Source organism: Clarias gariepinus, chromosome 9 (assembly GCF_024256425.1).
Source record: "Clarias gariepinus isolate MV-2021 ecotype Netherlands chromosome 9, CGAR_prim_01v2, whole genome shotgun sequence".
Classification (NCBI taxonomy): domain Eukaryota; kingdom Metazoa; phylum Chordata; class Actinopteri; order Siluriformes; family Clariidae; genus Clarias; species Clarias gariepinus.
This window is the reverse complement of record NC_071108.1, coordinates 13,934,068-13,952,651: the sequence shown is the minus strand read 5'-3', so window position 1 is coordinate 13,952,651 and position 18,584 is coordinate 13,934,068. Positions and strand designations below refer to the sequence as shown.

General features: G+C 38.7%; 1 protein-coding gene across 6 annotated transcripts in view; it reads right to left on the bottom strand.

Moving 5' to 3' along the window:
* Positions 1 to 1,555: 1,555 nt before the first annotated feature.
* elavl4 (ELAV like neuron-specific RNA binding protein 4) overlaps positions 1,556 to 18,584 on the bottom strand; it is a 70,647-nt gene continuing 53,618 nt past the window's right edge. For 3 of the 6 annotated variants that reach the window (XM_053504256.1, XM_053504258.1, XM_053504257.1), the window contains exons 6-8: positions 13,068 to 13,293; positions 8,508 to 8,546; positions 1,558 to 5,619 (exon numbers count right to left, since the gene is read on the bottom strand). In XM_053504256.1, the coding sequence (XP_053360231.1) occupies positions 5,292 to 5,619; positions 8,508 to 8,546; positions 13,068 to 13,293 (593 nt within the window). In that variant the 3' untranslated portion in view covers positions 1,558 to 5,291. Of the gene's footprint in view, positions 5,620 to 8,507; positions 8,547 to 13,067; positions 13,294 to 18,584 lie in introns of all 6 variants that reach the window. The other 3 variants (XM_053504254.1, XM_053504253.1, XM_053504255.1) reach the window with 2 other exon arrangements.

Genomic DNA, 18,584 nt, shown 5'->3' with positions numbered 1-18,584 from the left:
GACAAAACACGGGTCGTTAGAGCAAAAATATTTGCAGCAGTCCAAAGTTACTGCATGTAAAATACTCAAACTGAGAGCCCAGTGTTTTGCGCTAATCTTCATCTGACCTACATTTTAGTTTTTTTTTTTTTTTTATCTATGATTCACTCTGCGATTACCGAACAGGGCTGACAATGAAAGAAGTACAACTTAGCGAAAACAAAGCGTAAGATACTTACGAAAGAATCTTATAAATTTGTATTACTTTATTTGATTAAGTTGGGCAGTGAGTTCTACCGTAAAGAAAACAGACAGACATGTATGTGGGCTTTAACCTAAAATAAGAATATCACTAATTATACACCACATTTTATTGTCCCAACATTCAAAAGTACAAATAAATCAAACACAACAGTTTATGAAAAAGAAAAAAACATTTACAGCAACATTTTATACTTTTATTAATTTCAACATTTTCTACTTTAAGTAGTTTTTAATACTTGCTGCTTAAAATAAATCATACAGTAAATCTTAGTGCTGGTGAATTAAATTGAATAGAAAATTGCAACGCTCAAATATTTAATCGATTCCACAGTCTATCCATGACTCACAATTCTTGTATTGATGTGTCCTTATAATAAACAGTGTGTGCCAGATTGTTTTGTGTTAGTAGCAGAATAGAGATAAAGGGAATTTTTGAAGGAATTTAAGAAGTCTATTTGGGAAGAATTTATGAGCACTTAAAGCATTACAGAATGGAAACCTGCCTTATTGTCATCGCATATGTGTGCCGCCTTAAGACGTCTGTCACGCTGCAAATGTGGTTGATATTTTGCCATTTGCTCGCTTGTTGAATTAACACTCTAACATCTGTGCTATGAAGTAGGAGGGGATGCTGAGTGATTCTTATTGTCACATCTTGTTGTTCATGAGACTTTCACCTCATTAAGTTTCTAACAGCATGGAGAGGCTTGGACAGGCTGAAGGACTTTATCGGACCACTTATCTCCATCATTGTCCTCTCCTACATTCCCTCATCACCTGCTGCACAGATCACACACTGAGCAAACAACTTCAAGTGTCATTTTTTTTTATAACTGCTTAATATAGCTTATCAGTGTTAATCACTATCTTGGCGTTATTAATTAGCCGACTGTATTATATGTTGATACTGTACCGAGCTGAAATGAATAGCAAGTTTAGAAGATATTCTTGGTATACTTGGTAAAAAGGCTTTGGCGTTTGAAGTGTGTCTGTTTTTAATCATTCTCAGGAAGGGGGCACTATGCTCACACACTTCTCTCAAATACTCAAACTGTGATGTATTATTGACTAAGGAAAGTGTATTAATGTAATAATGCACTCGATATTTCCGTGCCTTTGATTTTGACCTTGGCAACCGTGGCATTTATACTCATTTTGATAAATCATCAAATTCATATCTAAAGCTGTAGCTCAAGTGACATTTAGTTCTGCCCGGGTTGCAGGTAGAGCAGATCTTCAATGAATACCTAAAAGGTCTGGATCTCAGAGTCTGTGAAATTGAGGGAAAATTTAATAGCCACTCAAGTAATATGCAAAGGGAAACTTGAACAATAGATTTTGCATACCCGTGCTTAAAACACCAGATAAGACCACACAGCTTTGAACACCTCATTTTATTGTCCCAACATTCAAAAGTACAAATAATTCAAACACAACAGTTTATGAAAAAGAAAAAAACATTTACAGCAAGATTTTTTTTTCCATATTTTGTTTTCCAGTTTCAGAAATGATCTAAACTAGCAAGGATAACATGAAGTCATTCATCGCAGTAATTTGATTAATAATAAGAATAATAAGAATAATATTAATCATAATAACAGTAATCAATAATTGATAGTTAAGTAATAACATAAATAGGAGAGACCAGCTTGGTCCAGTGAACATTTTTTTAATCTTTTTTTGTCTTTAAAGATTTATAGATTCTCAGATAGTAAACAAACACATCTTCAGGAGAAAATGAAAAATGACAAGAGCCTTGTTCCTCACTTGGCCTTCCCTCCTACACTACTGGCTGTTGGTTTCCTATTGGCAGGCTGCCACTATAAGGCGCTACGGGGGGAGAAAGTGAGCCACAGCGATTCGGGCATGTACCACAGGGGCACGGCCCCATGTTCCAAACATCCTCACCCCCCCCACACACACACGTGCACACACACACACACGCATACACTCTTTCACCTCGCACACACGCACTCACTCAATCTCAGTTATACACAGACTAATGGAGGGTGATGCCATGAGCAAAGAGGAGGAAGTGACGTAGGAAATTATTTTATACATCAGAACAACATTCTACCGGGGTCGTTGCATAATTTAACCTCCCACCTGCGGTGGGGTCTGAGGAGGTCTGTGCTACCGCTCAGCACATGGAGCAGAGGATGGATTGATTTCTGAACATATGGATGAATGATAAATTGTGTATGAATGCTTCTAAATAGTTAAAAGTTCTCTAACATTCACAGAAGTTCTATCTTAACATGAGCTGATGCTATACTCTCAAAGAGCCATTCACTAAATTTACCTCTCAAAATAGACTATATCTTAGAAAATATATAATGGGTGTCATCTATCAAATATCATCTTCTTATAGCTATCCCACTTCAACCAGTACAATCAGCGTCAATTTTTTTTTTTGTTTTTGTTTTTTTGGAGTTATGATGTCATATGCAAATGATGGAATTAGTTTAACTCAAGATTAAATTGCATTAATCTCCACTGATTGGTCCAATGCAATGAATAATACTCAAACAATTGACATACCATATAATTAATCAAATCAAGGCAGCTGAGCCTAAAACATTGGATGCCATACAAATCCATGAGAAACTATGTTTAAGACCCACATTTTTGCATAAAGTTGGATCACAAAGCAACGGTAGTGTGTGGAGGGAGGGCGGGAAGCGGCTTTTAAAACTACACAAACTTATCACAGGTTATATTGAACCAGAACAACTGTTATAACATTCTATTAAGACTAAACTTTATTGAAAAAGATTTAAAGATTTATGTTTAACAAGACAAGAAAAAAGCAATAGCAAATTTAACTATTGACTAGGTTATGCATAGCGAGTAACTGTTTCTAGTAATAAGGGAAGAGCCTCACCCTCTTGACATTTTTTTAGTTTTTGACTTTTAAACTTTTTTATATTGTAATTTTGATATATTGGTACAAAGCACAAACGTACTAAAATTTCTCAGTGCACAGGACTAATGGAAGAGCATCTCCCCTAGTCGTTTGTTCCCTTTAGCTCAGAAACACCCCCTCCCTGTACCAGAATCACACAAAAACACAGACAACATAACAACAAATAAATAAATAAATAATCAAGATAAATAAATAATGTAATTAATAAAACAACCAATCAATCAATAAATAAATACATATTTCCAAGAAGCTATTTTTTTTAAGGTTTCTTTTGCCGCGGCGGTAAACAGAAAAAAATGAGTCAAATTTTTCTTTTTTTTTTTTTTCCACAAGCGACATGACAACATATTAAACAGGATTCCTCACGAGTTTTCTAATTAACTGAACCATCACTTCATAAAGGTTTCATATGAAAAAAGACAAGCTTGAACGAAAAAACAGTGACAACTCAGATAGATATAGATATTGTAAAACAAATGTAGACTATATATCATCTATTTGTACACAACAAAGAAAGACACATTTGTAATAGATCCTTTGAGGAAACAAATACTAGACTAACAAAACTAGCTAATTATCATTTAATTTTGACAAACGCTGTACACTCAGCAAGTAACCTATATGTCAGCAAGCCAAAGAAAAGTTGTTAAGTGATTCTTACAAGGCCCAGATTTGCTCATCTGGCATCGTTGTGGTGAACCAGACGGGGGCCAGCAATCGAAGTACCGAAAACCGAAACCGAAAAAAAACAGCAGCTCAATTTAATGCCAACATTAAAGTTTCTTTTTTGTTCTCTAAATAGCACACAGAACAACAAACTTGGATATTTAAGATATGACCCATGTAATATAGCACCTACAGTTGATCGCTAAAGGAATTACATCTCGAATGCATTATCACAAACTCAGAGCAAAAGGAACCAGAAGAATGTATGTTTCCTAAATGGAGAAGTGTGTACATGTATTACTGATATTCCAAAGACTGATGATGGAAAGAAAATGAGTGGACAATGTGTGGCCTTACTTTGGGCTCTTGACAGTGAGGATGCCTCAGGCCTGGGAAGACCCTATCCCTCGCCTACAGGGGATTGCTGTTAAACAATTACGTGCTATGAAAAATTACCTGCCTGAATTTGCAATCCTTGATAAAACCATCCGTCTACAAAACCATTGCCAATCCGGTTCTCCCCGAAAAACAAACAACCTTTGATCCTAAAAAGTACCACGGCAGAACGAACAAGACAAGGTGGCACCTGACCCCTCCCCCAACCCCTAATTAGCCAGTCAAAATATTTTTCTCTTTTTTTCAAATCCAGATTCTTGTAAAAATTCTTCAATAATTATTATTTTAATCATTATTTATAAAAATAGATCTTCTTTCTCTTTATTTTTAATTTTTTTTTTCTAAACACATTTTCAAGCAAAGAGATCTTCTCTTTGGCAACAGTGTGTGTGTGTGTGTTGTTTTGTCAACAGGAGTGCAAACCCATCCCTTCCCTCTCCCTATCTCCCGATCCCTCGTGAGGAAAGTCGTGTTCTGTTTGCAGTACAAAACAAAACAATGTTAGAAATTTCTTTTCCGTTAGAGAAAAGGGATGGTGTCATCCCTGTTAATTTACTTGGGGGGGTTTAATAATATACACCAAAACAAATGAATGAATGATCACCGATTTGTTAAAAAGAGCCCCCTCCCATTCTCTTCCCAGGGAGGTGTTTTACTAACGACAGTGGATCCGGATTTAAAAGAGAACAAAAGGAAAACCTGAATCAAGAGAGTACAATCAGAAGAAAGGCATTCTCTTCTTTGAAATAAGGGCGGTCTGGTTTTGCTACTGTTTACAGAGAGGAGAAATCAAAGGAACAACCACTAGAACCAAAAGGATATACAACAGAATGCCTGTACCATATACAGGTCTTCCAAATCATTAATATTTTCCATTTTCAATTTCGTAATACTTAGGCAACATTGGCTTATAGGTCCAAAGTTATATTATAAGCCATATCCAGTCCTGTTTAGTTGGTGGATTGGTTGTGTTCCTGTCTGTTGTAGACTAGCTGTGTGGGCTGAGGTGGGTGTTAGTAGTGGTGTGTTTAACGGGGCTACACGACAGTAGAGAGGGAGTTCAGGACTTGTGGGTCTTGTTGGTTTTGAAGGAGACCTGCAGCACGCGGTCACCCAGCCGGTACCCGTTCAGACTCGCGATAGCCATCGCCGCCTCGTCGTAGTTCGTCATGGTGACGAAGCCGAACCCTTTGCACTTGTTGGTGTTGAAGTCTCGGATCACCTTGACATTGTTGACGGCACCGAATGGCCCAAACAGCTGCCAAAGCACACTTTCGTCTGAGTCTGGAGACAGGTTATAGACGAAGATGCACCAGCCAGTGCCAGTGTGCCCGGGAATGTTCATCCCTACTAGACTGGTCATGCTATCTATGGTGATGGGAGAGAACCTGAAAATGACAGAGAAGTGGAGAGAGAGAGAAAGAAAGAGAGAGAGAGAGAAAATTGGAGTGAGTGCTCTGTTTTAGAGGGAAAAAAGCTGTTTTGCACTGTTTTGCAAGCATAATTGGAAAGAGCTGGCTGAATGACCTTAGCTGTTTTGTACCAGGTTTAACACACAAGGCTGCACATCACTGGCACATTAGAACACCACATTAACTCTACAAGCTGCCCCTCTGTTATGTTAGCATCTTTAAATCTATTGCTCCTGATTTATGACGGTTTAGAGAGATTCAATATCTATTTAGTACTGAAAGGATGGCGCTTTTGTATGTTGTCTGAAAAGGCTGTACTCTAGACTGTAGGAGGGCCGTATAAAAAATACCATTCACACAAATACAAGCTCCTTTCTTTCACTGCCTTCCTGAGTGGCTCTATTGGAAAGCCCAAATTGCAGGAACTCATCACATTAATACCACCCAAATTCACTGGAGATTTGGAATGCAACTGAGTAAATCTCTTCTCATTCCTCTTGTAATCTTTCCTTCTCTGCCTCTTTTCTTTCTCTTGATACAGAGACTTGAATGCTCAGTTGACTTCACTTAATTGCCTTTCCGCTTAAAAGAAAGTTCCACTTTAAATAAAAGGTAAATTGGATAAAAGGTTGATTTCGTATGCCACCTCTCCAGAAATGACTATAGGCATTATTGGGCGTACTTTAATTGAGATTTCTGCCTTGCTGCAGATCAGATGTCTCTGCTGAAACCTTCTTCTGTAGGTAGCAAGTAGAAGGTTGTGTGTATGTGTATTCACATTTGTGTGTGTGCATGTCAGTGTTGGGAGATTGAAAGCAGCAGTCAGCGGGTGGAAAATGCAAGCAATGCTTCCTAGGTGTCTGCCGTTGGGAACAGAGTGTATTCCACCCACACCGCCGGCAGCTCCGCAGTGTATGACTGTGATCGATAACGCTGTGCAGACTGCAGGGCCAGCCAATTCCCTGCTTCTTGTTTTGCCAAGAATTACTCAGATATTTCATCTGTGCTTTAGCTGCCTTGCCCTAGCAAAGTCGATACGCCTGCTTCTTCTCCCTTTTGTGTCGCGCCGGCCATGTCTCATTATGCAAACAAGGCGTATAATAGCGCATCAGCTTACTTAAGTTCCATGACAAGCAACCATCTCATAACTTCAATTACGCTGTGTTTCTGTGTAAATAATGAATCCGGTGCCATTACTCAGCTCGGAAAAGAAAAGGTGGGGAGGACAAAAAACAGGCTGCATGGTAATTTAGATGCCAGTCATCTTCAGAACAACTGTGTGAGGGACAGCCCAGCTTTGCACGAGTATGGAGGAGGCTCCTGTCTGTTCCAGCGGGGCTGAGCATGCTCTGTTCTATCTTCCACAACTGTTGGACAAGGAGTTGCATAGCAACGAGCGACTGACCCTCCCGCACTGTCCACCTTCACCTGCTTCTGTTCACTTCCACAAGCTTGAATTCCTTTGTTAATTACCTACTGTCATGCTCTCCACGAAAAAGCAAAGCACCTCCTTCAACCCTGTGCTTCAGCAAGAAGAAAACAGGATTGTGTGATTTCTGCACAGCTGTCTTCACTGCTTTGACAACTAATCACATTCAGAGTAAATAATCTGCATGCTTTGTCTCTCTGTTTTGAATGATGGGCTGTCGCTTCAAATACTCTCTTCCTTGTTTGCATATATTGTTTTATCATATGGGTTTGTTTGATTCACCTTGTGGCTTTTGTAATTACTGTGTTTTTTCCTACCTCCCACAAGTGTCTGAATATGCTGATCAAATTAGCTAAAAAGACATTAAGAGGAGAAACAAGCAAACCTCTCATTGCTATAATTTGTGTTCTCTGATTTCAAGAGGCAGCCATTGTTTGTTGTATAAGTAAAAGTACTTTACGGTGAGTAAATCTTTTTTAGACTTTTATCAGATATAGGTAACAAACTGTCACAATGATGCTACTGACAGAGAAGAGTTTTACATTATAGTCATTTAGGACAATATCCTCCATCACAACACATTCAATTTGTGGAGGAAAGGCTGAAATATTAAGTAAATCATAAGCACAAAAGGAGCAAAACTGTACATGAGCAAAACCCAGGTGATCAGAGGTTATGCTATCTGCAGCGAAACACTTGTTTCCTGCAGGGATCCAGGAGAACTCTCACCCCTCTCCGCCTTACTCAACCCTTTTCATCCACAAAATAGGACAGAATGTTAAAGGTGCCGGAATAAGATTCTATGTCCGAATGGCAGGAAGCGTCTATTAAACTCACTGATCAACACTGCTCCTCTTGGCTTTTTTGTCATTTCCTTTCAATCCAAAGCAGCTTTAGAGCTTGCAGGAAACTTTATAGATGCCTGCTCTGTAAAACTGCTGTAAAATAAGAGAAACAAGCAAACAACGAGTAACTAGTAACACCTATAAACCCCCTAAGGGATTTTGAGCTGCCTACATTAATGCAATAGGGCTTAGAGCAGCTGGGAATGTTGGCAAATTGCACTGTTGTAAATATTAATATACTGAGCTCGGCGGAGTTTAGGCTTGAGACCCTGAATCCTGTGGCAACCACAGCTCCATACAAGTTACACATAGTAAAACACAGAAAAGACCAAAAACTCAAAAATTCTACAGTCATCAGAATCAAACAATGCATACTCTTCACTAAAATCATGAAAGATAAATCTGAATATTTATAAAGACTAGAGTGGTTGGTGGTTTGAAATCAAGCAGAATCAAGTTAAAATCAAACTTAAGACAGGGAAAAACCTTGAACTCAATCAGATGCAAGTGACTTCAGAAAATGAGGTATCAAATGAAAAGGAAATAATTTTTTCAACATGGACATCTGGCATTTGGTGAAGTTTAATTACCTCTTAACGCCATAGGCCATATTAAGCAAATTGTCCAGCCTGTGAAGAGAAGGAGGGTTCTGATGTTAATGCAAGGCAGATGGTCTACTCACCCAGTGGAACTAATGCTAAAGCCCTGATTTGTTTAAGAAGATGCCCATCCAGGAAGGGCCGATTACTCTGTTCACCACTATGCTAGCCAAGAATCAGGCACTAACTCTTAGTTGGAAGGCCTACTTGATGCCTAACAGACTTAGAGACACAGTTAATACAGCCTAAGGCTAAGAGAATAATATTTTTATGGCCTGAGCATATGTATATATATATATATATATATATATATATATATGTATATATATATATATATATATATATATATATATATATATATATATATATATACAGTATATGCTCAGGCATATATATACTTTTGGTGGCATAATAGAGCATGTCCAAAATGTTGTGCTTTACTATATAATCGTATTGTTTAATTCAAGTTGACCTCTAAAGTTAGTATTCGGAGGTTAAGAAATATCGGATATAGTTATCATTTTAATTGTTGAATCCCACCAATTTGAGTGACTGAGCGACCAATGTATTATTGGGTATGGTGAGGACTGTTATTGTAATGGTTTCGTATTTGTGACAGATGATTGAAAAGGGATTTGAAGCATTATGACAAAGAAAATGTATTAACATCAAATTAACTATCAAAGAATACATTTATGACATGTTCAGGCTCATGTAGAGATGATTTGCTGACGGTATGAATGGCAATGTCTCCAGAGGTGTACACCTTTTAACGCAAGGGGAAAGTTCAGTAATTTAATATGACATTTGAATGAAGTTTGAGGCAGGACATAATAGGATATTAAATCAAGGTAGCTCTCTCTCTCTCTAGTCTGTTCATTAGCCCTGGTGACCTGCTGGACTGATGCATTAGACTCTCATACCCATCAGTCACTCTCATTTTGGGTGCCCGACTGTTTGGCCACTTCTCAACCTCCATGGCTCATGAGGCCTGCCCCTATCTTATGTTCCTAATAAGAATCTTTAAGATGGCCGACAGGGGTAATTAATGCTTTCTGACTATTCAAACTTTTCCTTACACACACACACACACAATATATATATATATATATATATATATATATATATATATATATATATTTATGTTTGCTGCTATTGTCATGAATCTGACTTCTGGATAATGACAATGAAATACATGCAGCCAAGTGATGTATTCAATTTAAATTTAGTCTTATTCTAATTATGCTCAGATAACCACCTATTACCTACTGTACATAATTTTCATTATTAAAAGGTTAGATATTTGTGATTAAATTGTAAAAAACAACAACAACTAAAAAACAAAATAACACTTGCCACATGCCACCTCAGTTACTGTACGTGATTGTAGCCATATTGATCTTCTCACTATAACAAATATACAAGAACAGTGCAGTGACGGAACTAAATAAAGGCTTTACTGTGGTCTGTGGTGAACACACCAGCTAATCAGTTACAAACTTCAAGTTGGCTTGAAAAAGTAAAGTTTATGGATAGCTGTTTGACAGTTTTAAAAGTCTGTGTAACTATTCGTTGAGGAAGAATGAGGAGTGAATCTTGTACTTGTGGAATGATAAAAAGCAATCCTCGGGAATGGGAGATAAATCACTGCAAAGAAAGGGTGAAGCTTGAATGGCAAAAAAAGCCATGTTCGAGTGGTGATCAAATGTCATATTAATGTATGTTAGGTTACTTAGACACAAATACCATAACAAATGTGATGACATTTAGATAAAATAGAAAAGAGTGGGAGGGAGTCCAGATGAGAGAATGACAAAAAAAAGGGAGAGAGGACTGAGATATATGGCCAGTTGGGTGGCAGAGTCTTGTAAATAGCAATGTCATCTAGTGTAAATCAGAAGCTAAATAAGGTTATGTTTAATGTGAAGGACATCAGAAAAGCAGGACAGAGAGATATCTTTAAATGTGGAACGCAATGAAGCAGCAAAAGTAAAAAGGCAAAAGGTAAAATAGCGGAAGAAGACTAAATAAAACTAAATGAAAGCCAACAGGAGAAAAGTGTGATAAAACATGCAAAGTTATTATGGCGGGCGGCATGGTGGTGTTTTGGTTAGCACTGTCGCCTTGCACCTCCAGGGTCTGGGTTTAATTCCCAGCCAGGCTCGATTCCTGTCTCTGTGTGCATGGAGTTTGCATGTTCTCCCCGTGATTGGTGGGTTTCCTCCGGGTACTACGGTTTCCTCCCACAGTCTAAAGATTTGCAGGTGAAGTTAATTGGTGTTTCCAAATTGCCCAAAGTGTGTGTATGTGTGCGTGCCCTGCAATAAATTGGCACCCTGTCCAGGGTGTACCCTGCCTCGTGGCCTAAGCCTCCTGGGATAGGCTCCAGGTCACTGCCACCCTGATTACAGGATAAAGCGGTATAGAAGGTGAGTGAGTGAGTGAATTATTTTGGCAACATCAGATGAATGGAAGAACAGTAAAGCAGAGAAATCTCAAGGGTATGAGCATTGGTTGAAAGGTGTGGAATTATGCGGAGTAATGTCTAAAAGCCTTTTAGAGATTTGTGTAACCATAAGAGCTATGTATAATAATAATAATAATAATAATAATAATAATTAATAATTTTATAAGTACGAGAAATATCCTCCAGAAATGCAATGTGGAACTAGTTTTTTTCAAGCCAGCATTATTAGCGTGGCAGGTTGCACTATGGGTAAATGAGTTAATTGGAGGTGCAGGAGAAGGCTTCCTTTATGAGACATTTGCTTGCCTATCTGAGCCTAGTTTTGCAGAATGGCCCCAAACAAAGACAACACAATGGCACCTTTGTGTGGCTATATAATTAATGCAAATGTAAGACATCATTTTCATATCTATTCAGTTATAATTGTTTGCGATGTAAGAGGGATTAATTACTGGTTACTGTCACTGGCATTACTTTACACTGGTAATTGGCAAGCATGACACGTTTATGCTAACATATAATCCTGAGTCCTTCAATGACAAACACAACAGGTGAGTGTAGTACAAATTACACTAATCAACCATAACATTAAATCCACTAACAGGTGAAGTGTGATAACACTGATTATCTTAATATAATGGCTCCTGTCAGGGGATCAGATATATTCAGCAGGAAGAGTCACTTCTCAATGTGTTGGTGGTTGGAAAAATGGGCAAGTATCTGAGTGACTTTAACAAGGGCCAAATTGTAATGGCCAGAAGAGTCTTTATGGGGTGTTCCTTGGATGCAGTGGTTATTACCTACCAAAAGTCGTTCAAGGAAGGACAAAACATAGCTAGCATAACTGCACTGTTTTTCAGCCGCCTCATGTCAATGGTATTTCCTTCTGGCAGTGGCCTCATTTAGCAGGAGATTGTTTAGGCATGGTTGGAGAAACAAATTGGCCTCCAAATTTCCCAGATCTCAGTCCAATTGAGCATCTAAGGGACTGTGGATAAACACATCTGATCCATGGAGGCCCCACCTGGCAACTTATAGAACTTAAATGTCCCATATTACATTATTTGTTTAAGAAATATTAACAAGTACTATTTATTTAAAATTATAGGTCACCCAAAAGAATGTCTTTTAAGTGCAGTATTTATGTAAATGAGCTACTGCTAATCTGTCCTTCACCAGAGAAAAGCATAGGTGAGCAACAATCAGGGGCAGGGGCGCGCACACACACACACACACACACACACACACACACACACACACACACACACAGGAGGCTGAATAAAAAGTGAAATTTGTATAATATTTTCCTTTTAATGGATATGCTGCTAAAGATCTTGGAGCCAGATACCAGTTCACATTTTTAGAGATCTTGTGGTCAGAGCTGCGGAACCTTCACAATACTAGGCAGGTAAGTTTTAATGTTATGGCTGATCTGAGTAAATGATTTTCATTAAATGTGTGATGTTTTTGTTCATGAGTGAGATGTTAACAATGCACCAATAATTCCACCTTGGTATACAACATTGATAATAAGTGAAAGTGTGTAATTTAGCCAGTGGCTAATGGGGGCTGGTGAAACAGAGGGGGAGAGAGCATGGTGTGGGAATTTTCATGTAGACATTATGAATGGCCACTATCTTTTATTACAAGCTCTTAACAACTTTTTCATTTTCAATATGTTTTTTTAAACAGAAAGCATCTGAATCACCAAGTGTCAAGCTTGAAATAAAATCTGTGGCCATAATGTACTGGTGAACAAAACCATTTTCTGGAATGGGAAAATTATACATATTAATCTTATTACTCTTTAAAGAAACCTAATCAATTACTGTTTTTAACTTTTCTATTTTATGAATGCATTTGATTTTTAAACGTGCATTTGTCATCACTATAGTTAAGCAAAAGTGTAACTACTGTAGTTTCGGATCTTATTCTATCCTAATAATTACAGAGCCACCACCAATTTAGTGATGTATATTACTCAATGGCTTAATAAGACTCTAGAGATGGCATGCAGTAGAATTATAGAAGATTGATAGCTTTAGAAGAAGTTTCTGGTTTGCAGCCTGGCTGGCTGGCTTTACCTGAACCTCTGGGCTTGGTGGTGCAGGGGCCCAGGATAGCGACGATTGGGGGACTGGTAAAGCTGCGAGAGCAGGGCCTGGCTTGTCTTTTGGCTCGGGTTGTTGGCAAATTTCACCGTGATGGGCTCAGCTGCTCCAGAGGGCTTCTGTCCATTCAGGCCCTTGATGGCCTCCTCAGCCTCTATTCTCTTATCAAAGCGAATGAAGCCTACACCACGCGAACCACCTGAGGGGCCAAAATAGCACAAACAAGACACATGGTATGTTTATCTCCATCATCTTTCACTTGAAGAAGGACATTGGTACATATACAGATCTAAACACCTTTAAAGAATTTGGCATGGACTTGTTTACACGGGTGATACATTTTGTCTTGCTTAGAGACACAAATATTAGATGAATTCGTAGTGAGAAAAAGAAATCTGTCCCTATGACTAGATGTCAGAAATGTTGCATGACAGTGATGTGAGTTCCATATGTGACAGCTGCTGTTGCTGGCATTATGCAAGAGTCATGAGGGAACAGCTAAATTTCATTGGCCTCCCTGTGTTCTGCCGCTGTCAGGCAGAAGTGTAATTTGTTTTCCTTTTTATGAGAGAATGAATATATTGTATTGGTGTGCTCCCGACTGCTGATGTGGAAATGGTGTGTGTGTGTGTGTGTGTGTGAGTGTAGCAGTGGGGGGAACGGTGATTGTTCATAGCACTACATGAGGGTATAGTATCCCAGTCTGCCTCAAGCTGTGAGGCTTGCACAAGCTGACGGCCACACGTTACAGCATGGCATGCTGCGTGCGATGACATTTCTGTGGTTTCCTAGGCAATGTTTTTTGACCGCCACCTGAAAGTAACATTTAAAAGAGTCTGGCTGGGAGGCCTTTTGTTGGGCTGCTTTTTAATGAGACACTTCCTACTGCTTCAGGGAGGTGAGCATGGAGATGACTTGTCTACACAGCCATTTGCATAATGCATGTGTGTGCTTGAATGTCTGTGTGAAAGAGAAATGGTGTATGCATGTGTTCACTATCTGACATGTCTTCGCCCAAACACACATACCTACAGGTTTTTACATTGTCACTTCACACTACAGTCCTGTTTTTTGTATTGACGGTTTCTGTTTGGGGTTTTCTTGCTGAAGCATACTGTTACCGCTGTCTTACTGTTACTCTGTCTTAGTATTCAAATCAGACATTTTTGATATATGCAGCTCTGGAAGTAAACATTTGTACGCAGTCTCTTCAACGCAACAAGCTTTCATTCAGCCTGCCTCTGCATTACACACACACATGCGCGCTCTCTCTCTCTCTCTCTCTCCACAGCACTGTTTTTCTCTTTGCCAGCATCATCCCTGACAGCTTTTCCTTTCTGTCTCCCAGCCTTCCCACAACCTGTTCTGTTTAATTAGCCTGACAGAAGGAAAGACAGAAATAAAGCAAGCACATACATTATTCTGCACCATTTTGGATGCTTTACTAGACTCCCTGCGTTCTGCTGTGTGAATCTGAGGTCAATACAGATTTCTTAGATAGTGGAATGAGATGACATCTCTCTCAGAAAAGTCTGACAAGCTGTATATTCACAAGCAAAACAAAAAGAAATGACAGGTAAAACTGTACCTTAGATTACAGAATTAGAAACGACCACAGTGTGTCTGATTTTTTGTTTTAGCTGAAGTTTTTACTGAAATTTATTCCAACTTAGTTTATGTGTTGATGTGTTTTGACATATTTGTGTGTTTTTGTGGACATGATTATTTGTGAATGAAAAAAATGAAAAAAACATTGTATGCCACAGAAGCAGTGCTTTACACAAACTAGTTTTACACAAAAGCTAGTGCTTTACACTAACTATTTCTTAGTCTCTAAGTTCATTCTATTTATCCAGGGTTTCTTTTCTACCAATTTTGTAAATAATCCTTGTTTTTAAGTACCAGGCATGTTTGAGATGCTGAGGGTGGGTCATTAGACTAACTGTAATAGAACCCTGATGCCCAGTTATTCTTCTCTATAAAAGACACTGAATATCATGACTAACAAAAGAACAGTTCTCTAACATTTCTTTAATTAGAAGCTGAAATAAAAGTCTTGTCCTCATCCAGAAGGTACAACAACATTTGGGTGTTTAAAAGACAGAAATGCACACTGAGCACATTTACAGTATGTTCTTTAAAAAGTCTCTATGGAGGTTAGTCAATACAGACTACAGAAACACCAAGAGCATACTAGTCAAGAAGAAAAAGTTGGATTGGAATGAAATGAAGTTGGGATGGAATAAAGGTCCAGGTGTGGGAAACATACTGTCATTGTCTTTATTGACTTTAAATCAGCATTCAACTGTGTCTATTGGCCAGGCTTGTGGAGGATATTGGGTGTCAGAATTGTCACTCAGAAAATCATCCAGCTCCTCCAAACTTCATACACTAGTTCCTGTAGCCATGTGCGGATCCACATTGAAGTATCCAAAGAATTCCTTGTCGTGACCAGAGTCTGCCAGTAAGATGTTGTTTCTTCTTAGTTGTTCAACGTCCTTATAAAAAAGCACTCCAGTTCATGGCAACCGCTTTGTGACTGACCTAATGTTTACCGATGCCAAGGACAGTGATACACTGAGATACGATTTAAATCGACCAAGTACAATACCTGCTATCCATAGGAGAACTGGCCAGGCAAAAGTGGCTTTCACATTGCTCAATGTGGTAGCTACGGAAGAAACACAGAATCTCTGTCAAAACCTAAAATACACATTTTCTGGACTCGGATCCAGCCACTCTTTTTATATGGATCAGAACTCTGGACCTTCCTTAAAATAGAGCTCATGTCACTCATGGTTCTTCCGGTAGCAAATCTTGATTGTTTCCCTTCATGGCCGACTTTGCAATAAGACAATTCAACACGATTGTGCTTCAATCAAGGAGGCTGCATTGGTTTGGACATGTCTGCTGAATTAACGTGACCTGTATAACTTAACCAGCTTCTCTGGTGCCAACATTCAATGGGCTGGAAGGTGCAAAGATCTGTCCCCCAAAAAGATAAATCCAAGCAAAGTCTTTAAGTCTTGTGACGGTGACTCTGCCTTTGTCATGCCCAGGCCATTTCCATAAAAATATGGAAAAACATTGTGAGTGACGTAAAAAATTGGCACCTTCGACAGTGTACCTGCTCCGTAGGTAACCCCTTCTGGTTACCTAAAAGAAATTCAATAAATAAATATGTTCACTTAGCTTCTACAGTAATTTCTGGGATTCTTTATATTTTCCACAGACTGCTTAAAAAACTCACCAAGGCAGAGATATTATAAAAGTCTTGCTACACAATGGCAGTGGATGGCCTTAAATTGGGGATGCTGGTTTCTTTCAGCTTCTTTTAGCACTTATCAACCCAATAAAGTCACGGGTGTAATGTGTCATTTAACTGCACTATTCTCTCCGTATTCAGCTTGTGGGTTACATAACTTTTTTTTTTTACCTGTACTTATCTCAGGAAAGCACATGCATTGCAAAAGAATGGTTTAATAATAACCCAGACACTCACATGCACACACGCACGCACACAAACACACACACACACACACACACACACACACACACACACACACACACACACACACATGCACACAGACACACACACACAGGGCTGCAGCCTGACAAAGCACTTTCCACTGCACGCCCACTGTTCACAGAGAGATAGAAAGGAAGAAAAAGATAGCAAAAGGGAAAGTATGTTCCTCTGGGAACAGAGAGAAGATCTGAAAGCTTGGATGTTAATGAAAGCTTTCGCTCTTCTTTCTGAACTTAAGTATGTTGTCATCTTCTTTCCTTCACTCACTTTTAAGTGGCTGTGCCAACGGTATGGAGCATTTATTACAGCAGTGTGTTGAATAGTGTGAAGATGAGAACCGTGCTATGGCATAAGCCTAATCAGGATGAAGAGCAGAAAACTGACTCATTTTAGAGAACTTTAGCTACTGCTGCAATAAATTGCACTTAAAAACCCAGTCAGTAAGTAAGTAAGTAAAAAAAAATTTAATAAAAATCTGACACAAAGATCTCCACTTGCTTATGTGTGCTTGATACATGTCGATGTGTATGTTTCTAGTGTATTAACTTTAGTTTTGAGGTTCTTAATTTTAATTTAATATGATTTACTCATCATATACTCATTCAAGCTGTGTTTTTTCCTCAGTTGTTAATGTCTTTCTGATTATTTGTATCTAAATGCCCCAGTTGGAAGTCTTGTTTGCGCTGCTGTACTACAGTAGATTAATGATTTCTTTTACAGAGAGCGTAAAAGAATAATGAAGAGAAAAAAAAATAATAAAAAGATTGTTTTTAACAGAGTGTTTCCAATAGGTATCCTGTAGGAATAATGTGATGGAGACTGCTTCTGTCTCCAGAACAGCATCGTGTAAAAGGCAGCACTCTGGATCAATAAGATTGCTTCTCAGTAAGAAAGACACATACTGACTGCTCTGTGTAAAGAGCCGCTCTGGATATTTAACCAGTAAATTAAAGGGCGAAGGGTACAATTAATACAAGTTTTCTTCTCCAACTCTTTGGTGCTGTTTTACCTACTTCAACTGCTACGTGAGATTGGTGTAAACAGTGGGCTCTAGCCACATCTAGTGGTTTTCTGCATGATGGTAAAACACCAACTCATACAGACAGAAATACCTATACTGAAATACCCTTCACAATGAGCATTTGTGTGCTGTGCTTATTACCCTACTGCATTACAGCATCACATTGTGAAATCTAGGCCTCATGCTGTCAAGGGTTAGAACTATCTGTCTTTATGGTAAACATGTTCCTAGGGTAATTGCAATGATAGTCGTGCTCTAGGAACTGTGTTCTGTCTAATTACATGGAAAAAAAAATCTGAATACAAATGTAATAGCACATTACATAAATTTGCTGCACTGAAACGAAACTGATCTTGACCCTGGTATGGATTGATGATTAATTATATATAGCATTATATAAATGGAATTATGTGGGTGGAGTGTTGCTGAAGTCTTGCCGAGGGTTCTAGCAATTTAAACTAAGCGGAAAGTAGGTCTACTGCATGAAATGACTCGATAGAAACTTGAATTTCTCTGCTGATCCATTATCTTGGTCAAGAACTCCCAGCTTCCCAAACATCCTCCTTGCGAACTCACTTTCTGGATGTTTAAAGCTTGGTGACAGAGCAGTAAACCATGCTCGATTTGTTGTTATTCAGTGAGGGCAGAAACAACATGGCACCTCTTAGTCTTGCAGCTCAAGAGTAAAAAAAAAAAAAAAAAAAAACTCCTTGTTTCATAATCACTGGCAACTCAGATTTAATTAGTCATTAGGATTCATCCTACGGCCTCATCACCCTGGAGTAGCTTTCTCATGCCCCTGTAGGGGTGCAGTGCGTCAGAAGGGTGTCTGCATTTGAGGAGGATGTATGAAAATGAGCTTTAGGAGAGTGTGGAACAGCAAATAATGTGTGTATGTAGAATGGCGAGGAATTTCCGATGATTTGAGGGCAAACTCTCT